Here is an 18,680-nt window from a genome sequence, read left to right on the forward strand (position 1 = left end):
TCTGCATTTAGATGGAGTATATACAAGCAAAATATCCACTTGCAAAATAGGGAAAACAAGCTTCTTCCATTTTATAGAGGTACTCTAAGGAAGAATAGATAGAGATTCTGAGGCTTCTGTGTCATGTTGGTAAACAGTAGGAGTAAACAGGTTAGCTAGACATAAGAATATATTTTTCAATACATGCGATAATCTTACACTTGAAAATGAATTTCCTAGAGATTGACACAGGGATGCATTTAAGAAACAATTCTTTTTCAGCACTTGGAAAACATCACTATATATTAAGCAGTGACAAATGGTGACCCCTAACACACCTCTAATACATCCGAAAAGCATTGAAACAGAACAACTGGAAATAAAAGAAATATGAAATTAGCATTTTCAATATTATTTTTTCTGCAACATCCCACTGCATTTATTTCATGAGCATCTAGCATGACAAAACAAACAGGATTCAAGTGCTATGAAATATTCTTCCTGTAAAATAGCCTAAGGCAGTTTCTCTGCCTGTGCTAGCACTTGTGCTAATGATACAGTAACAGCTTTAGAATAATCCCCTTCACCCTCAGAAACACAGACTTGTATAAATAGAAGATAAAGGATCTCAAAGTTCTTTCCCAGACAGTTGTAGGCAAAAGACAAGACACTGCACACAATTGTCTTGTGTGTAGTGGACACATTATTCTGTCACTGATAACAGCATCATTTGACAAGAACAGCAGCAGCACAGGCAGTGTGCCTTGCCATAAAACAAGACTTTCCATTAGCTAGTACGCAGCAAAAATCAAATTAAGGCAACTGACAGTCTAAATTCAGTAAAATATACATCTATTTAAACTAATTAGAGTGATCTAGTAATGGGATTTGATCTAGTAATTTGGGTGGGAGTGTTGATCTGCTCGAGGGTAGGGAGGCTCTGCAGAGAGACCTGGACAGGCTGGAGCGATGGGCTAAGGCCAACTGTATGAGCTTCAACAAGACCAAATACCAGGTGCTGCACTTGGGCCACAACAACCCCCAGCAGCACTACAGGCTTGGGGAGGAGTGGCTGGAGAGCTGCCAGTCAGAGAGGGACCTGGGGGTGTTGATTGACAGCCGGCTGAACATGAGCCAGCAGTGTGCCCAGGTGGCCAACAAGGCCAATGGCATCCTGGCCTGTATCAGAAATAGCTTGGCCAGCAGGGACAGGGAAGTGATCTTACCCCTGTACTCGGCACTGGAGAGGCCGCACCTCGATGACTGTGTTCAGTTTTGGGCCCCTCACTACAAAAAGGACATTGAATGACTCGAGTGTGTCCAGAGAAGGGCAACGAAGCTGGTGCAGGGTCTGGAGCACATGTCGTACGAGGAGCGGCTGAGGGAACTGGGGTTGTTTAGTCTGGAGAAGAGGAGGCTGAGGGGAGATCTCATCACCCTCTACAACTACCTGAAAGGAGGTTGCAGAGAGCTGGGGATGAGTCTCTTTAACCAAATAATAAGTGATAGGACAAGAGGGAATGGCCTCAAGTTGCACCAGGGAAGGTTTAGACTGGATATTAGGAAGTATTTCTTTACAGAACGGGTTGTTAGGTGTTGGAATGGGCTGCCCAGGGAGGTGGTGGAGTCCCCATCCCTGGAGGTGTTTAAGAGTCGGGTCGACATAGTGCTTAGGGACATGGTGTAGTTGGGATCTGTCAGTGCTATGTTAACGGTTGGACTAGATGATCTTCAAGGTCCTTTCCAACCTAGATGATTCTGTGGTTCTGTGAAATTCTGGATTTCTTTGACAGGTGGAACAGATGCTGGTTGAAATAATCAAGTTGAATTCATTGACCCTAGCTCTAATAGCAAAGACATAATTGTCAGAGATCCTGGATTCTGCAGGACATAAACATAGCATGGTGCAATCATATTTTCACTGACTTTAACCATAAGATTTTCTGTCTAGTCATCGAGTCACTATTTTTAGAACTAGACAGGTACAAAAATCTCATTGGTGAATATTCAACTGATTATTTACACAACACATAAAAAAATATAAAAATAAAATTTAACTCTTCAGCTTTTCAAAGGACATCATCTTCTGTTCCTCTTACTGTAAAAAAATTACATATTTCACCCCCAGTTTTTTCCCCCTCATACCAGCTTTATGACAGAATAATTTCAAAGTCCTTAAGATACTTCTGATATACAGAAACTGCATCTCTGTAAGAAAGTAATTTTTAGCTATCGCATTTTTAAGGCAATATGTGGCATAGGACAGATCTTTAGAAGACTTCAGTTACCTGGGTAATACCTAGCGAGGCCAGTTGCACTACCAAAAACCTGCCATAATAAAGTGGGGTCTTCTTCTCTGTTCCGCTTGAATACATCATCCAACGCTGCAGTCCAGTTGAGTTCATTTAACACTATCGTTGCTGTCAAAGACAAAACATACTTGGTATTACAAAGTTACATCCTAACACAAGCAGCGATGACTACAAAAAGCAATCTGAACTACTGCAGAAAGTAATAACATTCCATTTAACTAATCCAGAAAGTAAATTTAAAGAAACACACTCCTCTTCCTTGGGAATTTTCTTTAAGTTTCTCATGCTCTCTTCTTCCTGTTGCATTATTTGTAGGCAATGACTGTGAGCTTATTTGGATAGCCAGTATCTTCTACAAATACTTTGTTTCTGAGATGTCACTCTAGTTGCACTTCCCAGTTATAGAAAAATAAAAGCAAGCATATAAAGTTGGTGTTTACTAATTACAACACACTGCAATAAGAACAACTAGAATGATGTCAACAAAAGTAGGTATATACCTCTTATAAAGGGAACAAAGATGTCTCTTTGCAAATGGACACTGTAAGAGGATTATATGGGAAAAATACAATGATGAGTTATTTGAATTGTAATATTAAAGTGGGACTGCATGCACAATAGTACTCATTATCACACACTAACAAGATCTTAATGTTCATAGATGTGATCACTTACAGAAAGATCAGCAATGTGAACATTAATATTTATGAGTTGGGTCAGTTCCAAAATGAACTTAAAATACCAGAAAATTCTCATTTCAGCTAAAATGTGGCCAGAAACTTACATTCACAAAGTTGTCCTGTACCAATTCTTGTTTTAATCAATCAAATATATTATATAATCAATCAAACATATTATATATTAATACATTCTATGCCTTTTTGGAAAAAAAGTTATGTCACATTCTAAAATTGATGAACACTGCTACAGTAATAGTCAATTGCCTATAGTCAGTAGTCAATGAAATTTTATTGTGATACAGAATACTTTATGATATAATTTATGATAAATCATGCTTTTCACCTCATTTAATCAGCTGTAAATATCTCATTAATTTCCCACCCCCAAAATCTTAATAATGTTAGGCAATAGCAAGTATTCAGTTAATTAGAAAAGGCAAGGGCTTTTTGTTGGTTTGGTCACTAATTCTTTCTTTTGTGTTGCCTAATGACATTGTAAGTAATGTTTCTAAAACTGAAACACCTAGACTAGCAAGCCAGGAGTGGAAAGGGAACTAGAGGGGAAAAACCATTTGAAAACAATTCAAAGACGTAGGTATAAATCCTACAAAAGTTAACACTGTAATACAGATCCTGCTTACACTGTGGTATTGCACACAGGAAAGAAAATTAAACTTCTCTTGCAAATGGGAAAGTTAAGCTGAAATAAAACCAGTTCACATTGAAAGCACCTGAGTAGCATCACAGTACAAAATTTGCTATGTAAGTCTGCATTCTAGCCCTCTGCTACTGTGAAAAAAAAAAAAAATCCAATAAAAATAAGGACAGGTTGAAAGTTAACATTTGACAGCCCATTTCCAAAGTGAGGTTGTTAACAGCTACTAGAGAAATGAGATCACAACATTGAATTTTATAGGCTTGTTTTTAAAGGTTAAGGAGAAAATTGCTACACCATGTGTTTTGCAGAAAGGTTTATCTGTTTTTTTCAAAGTAGTTTTAAGATAATATTACTCTCTCAAGATATAACTTTTTATAGAAATATCATATTAAATTTCCAACTCTTAAGATTCCCTGTAAGCAATAAGCTTGTACTATATACCTGTCTCTTTGTCAAGTACATCCTTATAAATATATATATGTAGGTTTACTTAAGAAAGAGGAATAATTCCCTGAAGCACCATGAGAAGCTAATTATAATTTTAAAATGGTTACTGTTCAATTATCTCTTTTAGATCCTGTTTGACCCACTGTGTAATTAAGCATTACGTACACACTTTCTAAACTTAACTTTGTGTCAAATATTATTTCCAGAAGTGGCTCCAAGAAATCATTAGAAGCTCTGCCATTTACTTAAACAAGAATTTCGTTACAGCTTCATTTTGGTTTTTTTCATGTTACTGTTTCCTCACCTGATGTACAGAGAACTTGACCCAGTGGAAGACTATGCCAGTCATTCATGGTGGCATTTAGAGGACTGGAGCTTACAACACTTACTTAAGGCATGTGGGAGACAATAATTTTTATCTCTTTGCCAGCTGACAAAGCATTTAGGTTTCAGGGTCCTCTATGAATTCCCAAGCCCCATAACAATATAAATCAATGCATTTCTTTGGCCTTGTGACCTGACTTAAAATTACTGCAGCCTCTACCTCCAAATCTTTCAGTGACTTTACCACCCTGGTCAGACCACTGATACCTCTACTCAGAAAACATTTAATCAGGAAAAAAATATTTTTAAGATAATCATGCTCATAAATGCTTTTCTGAATTGCACCCATGAATAAACTCTTCACATATGAATTGTGGTACAGTATTTCTCAAGAAAGGATTTCCTTTAGATCATAAGCTTACTAATGAATAAGCTATATTCAATTAAGATATATTAAACATCTTATTATACATTACAAATACTGTTGCTAAAAGTGTGTAACATCACCCAAATATGTATTGCAGTTATATATATATGAATCTATATGTTTAAACACACCTCTGCACATACACAGTCACATATATATAAATATATATCTAAAATACATGCATATACAAAAAAAGGAGAAACTAAGGAGACAATCTACAAATAGTAAAATAACTAAGTACTGAAGTATTAAATGGACATATCAGAATTGATAATCTCAGCATTTTATTAGACTTGTTGAGATTAGGCTATAAAGCAAGGAATATAGCTTACTAGATCTTATTTGTAATATTTGTGGAGAAGTGATGTTTTATAGTCAGTGTCAAGAGCTTTATGATCTTATTTACGTCCCACTTTCCCCTTCCTTCTCTTCCTCCTCCTCCTCTATAACTTTGTCCCAGAGACAAACACAACATTCTAAAAAAATCCAAGAACTTGCAGCAAGGGGAAGAAAAACACAAATCAACAAACGAAGTTGGAATTAAAAAAATAAATATTGTGGAATTCAAGATAAGCAACAAGAACAGAGCATCATAATAGAAGTAAAACAAAATAAATCTGGGAAAATGCTACTAACAATATGCAACACATCTGCTCTCAGGTACTGAAAAATGTATCCTCCTGCACTCCAGAAATTCATAGTTAAATGCCCAAGTCTCATTTCAGTAACAGATTTTAACAGCACACATGTAAGGTTCAACATATATCACCTTAAATCACTTTCTTATTATGACAACCACCATTTGTGCTTGGAACAGACACACAGAGTTTATTTGGTGGGACTGATATGTAAATAGCTAATTTTACAGTCATTAAAACAATTATTCCTGGAGTAGTTTGTTATTTGTAATTCAAACTTGCTCCCTTCATTCAGGGTTTTTTGTTGTTTTTTTCATTCTATCTGTAAGTATACTTGATATCTTGATATAGAATGTACCCATGTTTGTCTTAAGTAATCCAGTAATCTGTAAATAAGGAAAAGGGTGCTGGGAATTTTAGCCTTAATCATTTATTTCTCTAAGTGTTTTTCCATAACTTATATTACTCTTTTGATTCTGCTAAAGAATACACCCTGGACTTCAAAAGGCAAGCTGTAAATCAAGTCCCCTACATTTTTTTTTTTTTTAATGCAATACCTCTGGTAATAGGCAATTTCAAACTCATACATCTCGATTCTGGTTTCAAGCCTACAGCAACGGATTTGAAACTTGCCAACCAAAGAAAAGCAAGCAAAAATGCTCATAAACAGCAACAAAACTATTCTTCAAATAGTTCCTACTAAAATATCATGATTCTTAATTTGCACATAAAAATCAATGCAGTGCTACTTTCACTAGCTCATAGTAGAGACCATGTCACCTGTCAAAATACCCTAATTTGAGATACATGGATTTATATCGACTTCATGAATATAGTGAGAATTTAATTTATTGTTCTTTTATAAAAAAAAAATGCAGTTTGTGAAAATAAAATGTTTAGAGGTGTCATAGCCACAGCTACTGAGATGCTGTATATCCTAGAAACACTTGCCTTTCCTTTTGAGTTAACCTCCTTGCAGGAAAGAGCTTTTGACTGATAATTGGCAGAAAATCTAGTTGGAGATAACTCTCCAATAAGCTTATTTCCAAGTCTGCTAAAAGAACTCTTTGAAGATTCCTACTTCAAAGTACTTCAGCTGCTACCTCTCACTTGATATGGTCAAGATGAAAAAATAAAATTTATCGTCACACAATAGGAAACATCAGTCTTTCTGGCTAATTCCACTGAACTCCATTCATCTTTTTCTTTTTTCCCTCTTTTTTATGACATGAGGTTTAGGGGCCTTGACAAGGAATGGATTCAATTTTCCTCTGCAAATGCAATCAATAAAAAATAGAGAGCACTACCGTGCTCTCTTTAAAAGAACTAGAATACACTTTTGATGATTTATTCAATGTATAGGCCCTGGCCTGCATACGAGACAGAGTACAACTTTATTTGAAAAGCCTGAGAGCTATTTACTATATCTGAAAATAAGTGAGCTCCTGTTCCCTGATGCGGCAGCTACACATACACTGGGGAGAACAGAAGGGAGCTCCTCAGCAGTTCATTAATCTTCTTTTAGTGTGTGGAATGTATTACATTTCCATAACTTATTTAATGAAGCTGACTCATTGATTTCTTTAAAGATAAAGATTATTGTTATGAATGAAATATATATTTGCAATCAAATATTATGGTGTTTAAAAGTGGGCACAGAGGGACAATATATTTGCAAGTACATATTTTTGTATATATGTGTGCAGACACAGAGGCTTCCATCTGTAGCCATGTTAATCAGATATAGAAACTCTACTGAAGGTGTAAACCAGTCTTCTTTATGATTTATGTTTCACTAGTTTTTTCAAGATTGCATTCCTTCCAGCTTATGTTAAATTACATTGAACATTACACACTCTCAGCTGGCAAGTTGTACTCCCATTTTGTTTTACGTAGGCCTAAGAAGGAACGGTCTTTTTGTCTTTAAGGTATTTTAATTAATTTTTGCACTGGCTTATATAAACATGTGCATATATAACTATACACACACGCACATACACATTTTCTCCATAGCTGCCAAATATAGTAATTCAAAGAACTAGTCTGGTTGTAAATTGAACTTCAACCCTACAAATTTAGATGCATGTTTTAAGCCATCTACTTCTCTCATGAAAAGTTCAGCATGAGCAAAAGGCCAGAGCAAAGAAAAGATTATAGTGGCTCCAAACTGAACGCTGTCTCCAAGGTAACTGGTCCTCAGAGTGGAATCAGAAATCTGAATTTAGATACTTCGGGTCTCCATAGAAAACCACAGGAAAGCGTCCAACTCAAAACAGTCATCCAAAAAAACTTCACAGCTGATTAAAAAACAGTTAAAAGAGAGTAATAGGAAAATTCTGAGTGCTTGAGGAACTGGGGGATGTTTTATCCAACCTCTCTACACAGGTTAAGCAGATTAACCAGAGCACACTGTGAGATACCTACGTGGCTCATAGGAGGTGTATCTACAAACTGAATGAGTTAAATATAGTTTGCATATATACTCGAGAATACAAAACTTGACAGATTAGTTACAAACATTGTAATAACATATATATTTAGTTTGAAAACATCCACCAGCTGATTTGAAAGTGTTATATTTATTTAACTACATAGTTTAAGAGGTGAAGAATTACAAATGGGAAAATTATTACAATCTGAATAGTCTTTGTTAATTTTTACTAAAACAAGGATTTACAAATGCAGAGGAAATGTATACTTTTCATTCAAAGCATGGGAGGAAAAGAAAAAAAAAGTCTTAAAATTTAACACACAATAGTTGTTATATAGTGGCATTTCCAATTGGATAGGTCATTACTTTAAGTGATGATCTGCTGGATCTTGTATACATAAATCAGTTACAAAATCTTGCTTTGAAAGTGGCATTTGTTTTTTCTATCATAACAATATAAAATTATGGGATAATCAGATCTGTTTGGGTAATATGCATTCAATGGTGTGTAAAAAGCAAAATATTAAAATACAATTTTTAGCATATGGAACAATAATGGAATCAAATAATTTCAACATCTAAGATTGCTGAAAGGAAATTTTATAGAGTAGATATTTTACACTCTTAATTAAAAGCATGAATGATAAAATGTCATGTACTTTTCCTTTAAATGAACAACTTCTCTACACCCTATTAGATATCTGACATTATGTCCCAGACACTTCTATAAATAATTGTCTGAAGAAGTCACTGAAGTCTAGCATACTGTTGTGTCTGTGTCAAATCAAGTAAATTAATTGGCAATGCCATACGCTGTCTGCTGACTGGCTTAGCTGCCACATGCTGATAGCTAGAGAAGCACAGTAAAAGCTCATTAAAATAAGAAACGCCCAGGAGAAAGAAATGAGAATAAAAATGTCAAGAAGAGAAGATGCAATTAAGCTTCTATTATAGCTCAACAAAAAAGAGTTAATAAAATGCAGAGTCATAGACTCTTCAGTACACACATAATGTTTCAGGAAGTTCTTTGTCTCTATAAACCACAAAAGACACCCATGTTATATACTGCAACATATCTCCCATAACAGTACTTGTGCATCTTACAAGTTGGGAAGGATGAACATTGTTTTTTGCCTTGTTTCCTTTAATATCTAAATATACCAGCATGTATTCTAGGATGGAATAATACCCAATGTGATCAAACACACAGTACTCTAGTGGTCTTTTTTTCTGGGAAGATGGCAAAAAGACAAAATATATGAAATATACTGTTGATTACAGTGGTTCTGGAGGACTTTCAGATTTGGTAGAGCTATGCACAGTGTAAGAACCTAAGCAAAATGAAAAACAGAATTAACTTATTAAAGTAATTATAGCACCTCCTGATTTTTTACTATTTGTTATTAGTTTTTACAGGTGACTTCAGTGTAGTCCTTCTAATTGGAAATAATTCCTTCTTTACGAAAACAGATGAAATATTAATTTTAAATGAGTATGTTGCATTTTTATGGAAATATCAAGGATTAAATACCACCAAAACATCCACTTAAAAAGTAATGATGACTATATTGCACATATTAACTCTGGTCTTCCTTCACTTTGCTCTCATTTTTTGTTAGCATTTCAAAGGGTATCATAGTGACACTCAAATTAAACTAGCTATAGAGATATGCTTGATCTTTAATGAAGACTTCTCTCTATAAAAAAATGTAATTAGGTGTTAACAAAAACAAACAAAACAAATCAAAAGGCTGTCTATAAATGCTGTTCTGGAATAATTTATTAAACTTTGTCTTCAGTCTGCCAGGATATCACCACTTCAATAACTTTCCAGTCACGAGAGCACCTTACATGATCAGTAAATGATAAGCAGTAGCTGGGTTAAGCGAGAAGAAAAAGAGCTAGAAACAGGCCAACTCATGCAAAAATGTTCGCTCTCCTACCTCATGCTTTCTGCAATTTTTTAACTATTTTGCCAATTCCCCTTTTATATTACTTCTAGTCTGAAAACTCAATTAATTTAGAAATGGATGCTACCACATGTTATTTTTATGTATACCACCTATTAAAAAGTTCTTAACTTACAACATGTATATTGGCTATCAACAGCAATTCCTTCTATCCTTTCCCCAGCCATGGTAAATTGGAAAGCACAAGTATCTCCAGCAAAAATAGAGATACGTTAATACAACAATACAAAGATTGCTTGACACATTGTTTGGGATACTGCGTGTTTGTTTTGTCCATTATGTCAAAGAGATGAATTGCAAGTGGAAAAAGTGCTGAAAATGGCCATTAAGATACCTGATGAAGAACAGAAAACTTATCTTCTGAAAGAAGACAAAGAATTTGAGTAATATGGTCTAGAAAAGTGAGGCAGAGCCAGAAAGCAAGCCTAACCCTGAGAAGGGTAGGTAGGCATAATGATAGCAGTGGCATAATAACAAATTGGTAAAAAATAATTAAGAATAAATTAGATTTGTTAATTACAAGGTCTCTTTTAGAGCAGAAAGTCTTAGAATGGTATTCTGATAGGAGACATGAGCAAGATGACCAGATCTTTTAATACAGAGCTTGATCAGTTTATTGAAGGAATGACACGGACTAGATAAATTAAGAATTGGATTTGTCAAGCAAAAAGCTGTTTCCTGCCCTATTCTGATATATTAGCCTTTGTTACAAATAAAGAAAAGGTCCTTTTAGAAGCTGAAATATAGTAACTACAAGCCATACAATTTTATACAGAGTTAGTGCAGCACAAGAATTGGAAGTAAAACTGCTTTTCTTATTAATTTTTAATTAATGAATATTGAATGTTTGTAAATAAATTATGGATAAGTTTTACTACATTAATATACATCTCTAGATATAGTACATACATATGTATGTTCATATCTATTATAAAATCTATATTTTAAATATATTGTTAATAATTGCATACTATAAAATTACTGTCTGTATATCTTATATAGACCATATATGGAGAACATACATATATATCATAGACAATATTTATGCTTGAGTTTTAGGGCATTTTAATAAATGTTAAAATAATACAGTGGATTTGTCTAATGTATTCTAATTTAATCCCCATATAAATGAAATATTAATGAATAGCAGACTGTTTTAATCTATCTAAATGTATCTCTGGCAACAGAAATCTGAGACACACCGAGTGAGGGGAGTACAATGCACAAGTGGGAAACGTGAGAAAAATGATGATGAGATAAGGTCTGTTTCATCACCTGAGTTAGTACAGAGTGACAGCTTCCTGCTCCTTGTCAATATTGTAACCATCTCATGGACGAGTCTTGGGGTCTAAAAGGAATTAAATTTTCACAGTCTTTCTTTTTGCTGCTTTTGGTGGTGGTGGTTTTGGCCAAAGGTTGCTCCAAAGAGGAAGAGGATAGATATTTTCTAAAATTCAGCTACCCAAGGAAGAAGTCCCCTCTCTCCAACAGATGAAACATCTTTTCCCATGTGCAACTGCATTATGCCCTCTCAGAAGCAGAACATTAATATAAAATAGAAATTGTCATTCTATAGCCTGGCATCATCGTAAGTATTGTACCTCAATTGTTTAAGCTTGGTTTGGTGCTGTTTTCTGGGTTATATAGAGGGAATATGAATAAACCTCTTTTCTCTTAAAGATCAAGGGGCTATAGAGTACTAGAAAGGTGACTGCTCAAAGCTTGTTGCCTATACAGAGGTTCTCTTTCTCTCTCTGAAAACATTGCTATTTCTTGTTATAAACAAAGAATGCCTGTATCTTTAAAAGAGGAAAAATATATTATTTTTATTTCATCTATAGCATTCAATCTATGAGGAATGAAACACAGACTCCCAGTCCTGTGCTTCCGAGATGCCAAGCTGAGTTCCATTTTTGGGGTGAATCCTGGCCTCCCTGAAGTTAATGACAAAACTCCTTTCCTGCACAGGGAACTGATTTCATCCTTCATCTTCAGAAAACGGTAACCCTGCAGTCTTCAGCCACTCTCTCTGTACATAGCATTTTGTTAGTCTAATACAATAAGCAGATCACAGAATTAGAAGCCAGAAATTATTACTTTCGATTTTTAAGCAAATGAAGAAACTCCCATCCTTACAAATCACTTCATAAGACTCAAAATGCCTTTGAAATAATAAAAGACTCAAAAGGATCTTTGGGAAGGCAGCAAAATTAAGCTTCTTTGTAGTTTTTTTGTCTGCATCCATGCTATAAGTACTCTCTTAGGATTCATCTGAATTTTCTGTATTCACTGCTTGATTCACTTGGTATAGCAGTCCTTTGTTCTACAATGTCCAAACAGAAATACATTTTTATAATCACGTGCTTACCGAAGGTCTAGTTTTTAATTTATTTTGTGATTATATAAAACCACAGGAAGAGGAAGTAAACTTGCAGAAAACAACTGGAATGGGATGAAGAAAGAAATCTTATCACCTTATATATACCTACCCTAAAGGTTTAAACTGTACTAAATTTTAGCTACTTTAGCTTCCCATATTTAACTAAGGGCCATAATCCTTCCTGAAAGGGTAAATACTGCATATATAGAGCTTTTAAAATCGGAGAAACTGAGTTTGAGTTTTCTAAGCGCTTCTACATAGATCATTCCCAATAATAGGAAGAGACCAATGTATTAAGAAAATACAGGCACAGATAGAACAACTGCTATGGAGTGAAAAAATATGTCAGGAATCAAAACGGTTAAGAATACATCATAAAGACCTCTGAAATCATACAGTATTTTAAACTGCTACTTTTAACTAAAGTCAGGGAGTGAGGATACAGAGTACCACACTTCCTAGGATAAGGAGGAGGATATAAAAATATGAATCTGGATTTAAAATAAGGCTTTAAGAAGGAGTCATATCACATAGTGAAATACAACAAACTTCAGCCCCAGTCTTATAGATATTTGTACACATATTTAACTTTCACAACTGATAAATGAAAGAAGCAGAACTGAATACTGGGAGCTTAGCACCAGCTAAATCCCATCATGCTCTGACAATCCACGTCAATTCAGCATGTACTCCAGGGAAATAAGGGTCCAAATCTACTAACAACCCACTGAATCATAGAACAATTTAGGTTAAAAAAGACCTTCAAGATCGAATCCAGCTGTTAACCTAGCACTACCAAGTCCACCACTAAACCATGTCCCTAAGCGCCACATCTACACTCTTTTAAATACCTCCAGGGATGGTGACTCAACCACTTCCCTGGGCAGCCTGTTCCAATGCTTGGCAATCCTTTCAGTGAAGAAATTTTTCCTATTATCCAACCTAAACATCCCCTGGTGCAATTTGAGGCTGTTTCCTCTCATCCTATCACTTGTTACCTGGGAGAAGAGACCAACACCCACCTCACTACAACCACCTTGCAGATTGTTGTAGAGAGCGATAAGATCTCTTTTCTCCAGGTTAAAGAACCCCAGTTCGCTCAGAGGCTCCTCATAAGACTTGTGCTCTAGACCCTTCAGCAGCTTCGTAACCCTTCTTTGGACACGGTCCAGCAGCTCAATGTCTTTCTTGCAGTGAGGGGCCCAAAACTGAACACAATATTTGAGGTGTGGCCTCACCAGTACCAAGTACAGGCAGACGATCACTTCCCTAGTCCTGCTGGCCACACTATTTCTGATATAAGCCAGAATGCTATTGGCCTTGTTGGCCACCTGGGCACACTGCTGGCTTATATTCAGCTGGCTGGCAAACAACACCCCCAGGTCCTTTTCCACTGGGCATCTTTCCAGTCACTTTTCCCCAGGCCTGTTGCGTTGCCTGGGGTTGTTGTGAGCCGAGTGCAGAATCCGGCACTGAACCTTGTTGAACCTCATACAATTGGCCTTGGCCCATCAATACAGCCTGTCCAGATCCCTCTGTAGAGCCTTCCTATCCTCAAGCGGATTAACACTCCCATCCAACTTGGTGTTGCCTGCAAACTTTTGGAGGATGAACTCAATCCCCTCATCCAGATCACTGATAAAGATATTGAACGGAACTGGCCCCAAACCTGTGCTTTGGAAACACCACTTGTGACCGTCCGCCAACTGGATTTAAATCCATTCACCACAACTCTTTGGGCCCAGCCATCCAGCCAGTTTTTTATCCAGTGAAGAGGATGCCCGTCCAACCCATGAGCAGCCAGTTTTGCCAGGAGAACGCTGTGGGAAACGGTGTCAAAGGCTTTTCTAAAGTCTAGGTAGACAACATCCACAGCATTTCCCTCATCCATTAAGTGGCTTACCTTGTCATAGAAGGAGATCAGGTTAGTCAAGCAGGACCTGCCTTTCATAAACCCATGCTGATTGGGCCTGATCACTTGGTTGTCCTGTACATGCCATGTGATGGTTCTCAAGATGATCTGCTCCCTAACCTTCCCTGGCACCGAGGTCAGGCTGACAGACCTGTAGTTCCCTGGATCCTCCTTCTGGCCCTTCTTGTAGATGGGTGTCACATTTGCTAACCTCTAGTCAACTGGGACCTCCCCACTTAACTTAGCCAGAACTACTGATACATGATTGAAAGTGGCTTGGTGAGCACTTCTGCCAGCTGCCTCCGTACCCCTGGGTGGATCTCATCTGTCCCCAAAGACTTGTGTGTGTCTTAGTGGTGTAGCAGGTCACTAAACATTTCCCCTTGGATTATGGGGGCTTCATGCTGCTCCCTGTCTCTGTCTTCCAGCTCAGGGGGCTGGGTACCCGGATTACAAGTGATTTTACTATGAAAGACTAAGGTAAAGAAGGCATTAAGTACCTCAGCGTTTTCCTCATCCTTTGTCATTATGTTTCCCCCTGTATTTAATAAAGCCTTCCATGTGTTCCTAATGCATTTACAGAAGCATTTTTTATCTTCTGTTATGGCTGTAGCAGATTAAGTTCTAGTTGGGCTTTGGCCTTTCTAATTTTCTCCCTGTATAACCTGACAACTTCCTAGTAGTCCCCCTGAGTTGCCTGCCCCTTCTTCCACAGGTCACAAACTCTCCTTTTTTTCCTGAGTTTCAGTCAAGCTCTCTGCTCAGCCAGGCTGGTCTTCTTCCCTGTCTGCTCCTCTTTCAGCACATGGGGACAGCCTGCTCCTGCACCTTTAAGATTTCTGTCTTGAAGAATATCCAGCCTTCCTGGACTCCTTTGACCTTCAAGAGTGCCTTCCAAGGGACAATTGCAGCAATTGTTTCAAAAAAGGAAAAGGAAAGACATAGTGGTTTGGGTTTTTTATATCATTTTAAAAAAATGACTGTATGAAGCAAGAAGACTTATAGTAAGTGAAAAACTCATTCCTTTGCTCTTCTAACAGCATACTGGTTTCAGTGGCTTCACCTATATCAGCCAGCAGTGCAGTGCAATGGAAGCACATCTGTATATTGAAACAGTTGGTGCTGGGGATATGACATTCATATTACACAGGATTTGGAGATTTTATTTTCTGCTAGATCTGATCTGACTGTCGTCTGAATGCCCATTAACAGTTGACACAGGCCAGGTGCACCATGAGAGCACACCTTCTGGTTTAGCTGCATCAGAAGGGAATCCACCTGCCACACTCTGAGATGTCTCAGCAACATCAAGTGCAGTAACTTGGGCCAAACAGTGTTTTCTTCCAAAGGGCATTTTTGATCTGAATTAAAATACTAACATAGACAGATCCATCTCTCTTGAAACAATAATGAATGGTCAAATAAAATAGATATCTGAGAGTGAGAATAACTTGCTTTTCAGTGATAAAGAAGTTCACAGTCAACAGACAATACTTAGCTTCATACTCAAGAGTATCATTCTTTCTCGAGCACGTCATCTCACAATTTTCATCAACCTAGTCATCTTCAGCAGCAGATGTGTTTGCATCCAACTATAGCTATATCTCTGTTATAACTAAAAGGAGAGGACACTCAACTTCTTTAGTTAACAAGATGGGCCTGAGCATGATAAAAACAAACAAAACACATATTTTTTATACATACAAACAAACAGTATACATTTAAGAGTATAACTTCTTATCTAAAAAATAATTGCTTTCTTGGTACAAATATTCTGTAGATTCATGTCCAGATTCCCACCTGTTGCAAGCAGACATTTTCACTAAAGCCACTGATACGGTATTCCAGCGTATACCAGTTGAAAATCTGACCGTGATTTTATAAATACTTGTTACACTATTATGAACTTGCAGCCCAAAAGGAAAGTCAAGAACATTTGGCACTTTAAGGATCCAAAACCCACTCTACACAATAGTTATACTTCTCTTTAGTCAGTTCCTCTAAATGCTTTATGCATATAACAATGGTTCAGAAAATGAGACATCACCAGTAGTAAAGAAACCAGAGCTGGCACCCTGGCTTACAGAAACTGATGTAACAATATTGAATGTGTTGGTGCTAAGTCAATTTTATGTACATGCTTTTAATTTTGATTCTAATACTGACTTTCAGGAAAATCTTTGTCATATCATAAGCTTACTAAGCATCTTCCTCAGCTGTAGAACAGGAACAATTTATTTATTCTTAATGTCATTTTCAGATCTCAGTAAAAAACTTTAAGAGTCTATAATGTCTTGAAGGTCTTTTGAGTGCTTTCTTGACATAATCTGGCACTTTGGTACAAAAGCAGCTGTATGATGTATGTAGTTTCTGTATCGCTCATATGTCAACATTTTGCAGTTGTAAACTCATGTCAGAAGAGTCATATGTAAACAAATTACAAATTTTTTTCAAAGCATCAATCCAATAATTGTAAGATCGACTGATGCTTGCAGAGCTGTCAAACAAAATGAACTTTTTCATGTCAATATACATAGTATATTTTTACTTCAGATCTTCAAGCTTCCAATCACTGACAGAATTTTAAAAAAGGGTTTTTTTAGAGTCGAGAAATAAAAAATACTAAATTTCAAAGAATTCTTTTTTTAATTAAGACATATCTATTTTTGCAAAAACAAGAAAAAATTTATTCCTTCAGTTATCTATAAGATAGAACCAAAAAACTGGCAAGGTACAAGTGTTCTGGATGACAGACTTGTACAAACTTACTTCAGGGACAACATTTAAAAAACATTGTAGGACTAAACAAAGACTTTTTTTTTTTTCCCCACAAATGAGATTTCAGGTGTATGACCTAGTGAGTAATCATCAGGTATCTGTCCCCTGCCCCCCTTCTTGACAGCTTATGCTATAGCAAGGATAAAATACTGCCAAAGGCATTCAGTTCACGCTTTGTGACAGCATACAACAAACCGAAAAAGCAGACAAGCTATCCATCATCTGCTCAGATGACTATAAACCCTAAGGCAAGGGAATGGAAAAGAGAAATGCTGTAGCTATGTAATTTGTCATGATTAATTAGTTATTTATTAATGTATTATGATTTCATTTTACCAAGTATGATCTAATCACATAAGTAGGATTCTTTCCTATCTTGAAAATTTTGAAATGAGAATTAAGTCCTGACATATTAAGACAAACATAAGCAGGGGATTGAGGGAAGAACCATATCAGTAGCAGAACAAGGACAGAGGCTATTGAAGAGTTCTGCCATACTCTTCAATTACCTCCTGTCCTTCTGGTTTCTGAAAAACAAAAACAACTGCTCAAAATCTCTCTGCCTCTGATCTCTCATTCCCTCTTATCTGTGACAGAGCAGTCAGATCAAATTAAAGAATAATTAGAAAATTGAATTAAACTTTATTGACTGTAAATGGAAGAACTAAAGGAAAAGTGGTGCAAGAAACCACCTGCTGCAGAAATGGAGAGACATTAATGACAAATTAGCTGAAAAGGTGTGTTCTGTGCAGGCATGTAGTGAGATACTAAAAAATGAAAAACATTGCGGGGTGGAGATCAATAATTGGAAGCAACGAATGAGACATTTCAAGTAAGTCAAGAATAATGCTTGTGAGAGAGGCAGAAAGTATTTCATGAAATTAGTACCGATTATTCTAAAGGGAAACGGGGAAAACATTAACCACATATCATCTTGGATACAAAAAGCAACTGCAACAAAGCTACTTGCAGAGATGCACAAAGAAAGATCTTTGACAAATTGTTTCTTTTGTGTCATTTTCTATCATCAGCCGTCAACAAACACATATGAAATTTATTAAAAAGGCACATACACATAATTTGTAGCTAAATACATTTTAAATATTCAATGTTGTCTGGATTAAAAAGTAAAGGTAGATTCAGATTTTTAAAAAAAACAACAACAAAACACCTCAAAATAGCCTTCAAATCTCACTATTCTATGTGGATCTACTGCTTAGAAAAAAAAAAAGGAAAATCATCAGTTATCCATTTAGAGAGATATATTCAATCTTGCAGCAGACTGCTGGAATGATACATTGGTTGGATCACTATATGATGCCTTTAGCTCTTGCATAATACAAAGCACCATTCCCAAACAACTTATTAGTTTATATACAGACAAGACGACTTTATGTAAAAGTAAATAAAATAAAATAATTTTTAATATTTAACCTATGTGGAGAAGGACTGAATATTCTATTTCTTCTGTATTTTCTACAGTTTATTCTTGTTCCAGCTCACTTCCATAACCAAAACTATCACTCATCTACCTATTTTTATGTCATTTTCATCTACATCAAGTGATGTTAAGGATTAAAACACAAGTAGCATCCACATCACTAACATCAGCATCACATCCCTGAGCTAAAAGTTAGGTGAGAAGTAAAGATGTAACTGTTACACATAAACAAAACATGTATTACTGATACTTTGCATGAAAATAACTAATTTTTTATTCAGGATTGAACTCTAAGAAGTAGTC

General features: G+C 36.2%; 1 protein-coding gene across 9 annotated transcripts in view; it reads right to left on the reverse strand.

Annotated features, from left to right (window-relative positions):
- The window catches only part of CACNA2D1 (calcium voltage-gated channel auxiliary subunit alpha2delta 1), a 433,456-nt gene that overhangs the window by 130,690 nt on the left and 284,086 nt on the right, over window positions 1–18,680 (reverse strand). For all 9 annotated transcript variants that reach the window (XR_012623660.1, XM_074827917.1, XM_074827916.1 and 6 more), the window contains exon 7: window positions 2,268–2,399. Coding sequence is in view for 8 of the 9 variants with exons in the window: in XM_074827917.1 (XP_074684018.1) it covers window positions 2,268–2,399 (132 nt within the window). In the remaining variant the exon portion in view is untranslated. The remainder of the gene's footprint in view (window positions 1–2,267; window positions 2,400–18,680) is intronic.

This window comes from Strix aluco, chromosome 5 (genome assembly GCF_031877795.1).
Source record: "Strix aluco isolate bStrAlu1 chromosome 5, bStrAlu1.hap1, whole genome shotgun sequence".
Classification (NCBI taxonomy): domain Eukaryota; kingdom Metazoa; phylum Chordata; class Aves; order Strigiformes; family Strigidae; genus Strix; species Strix aluco.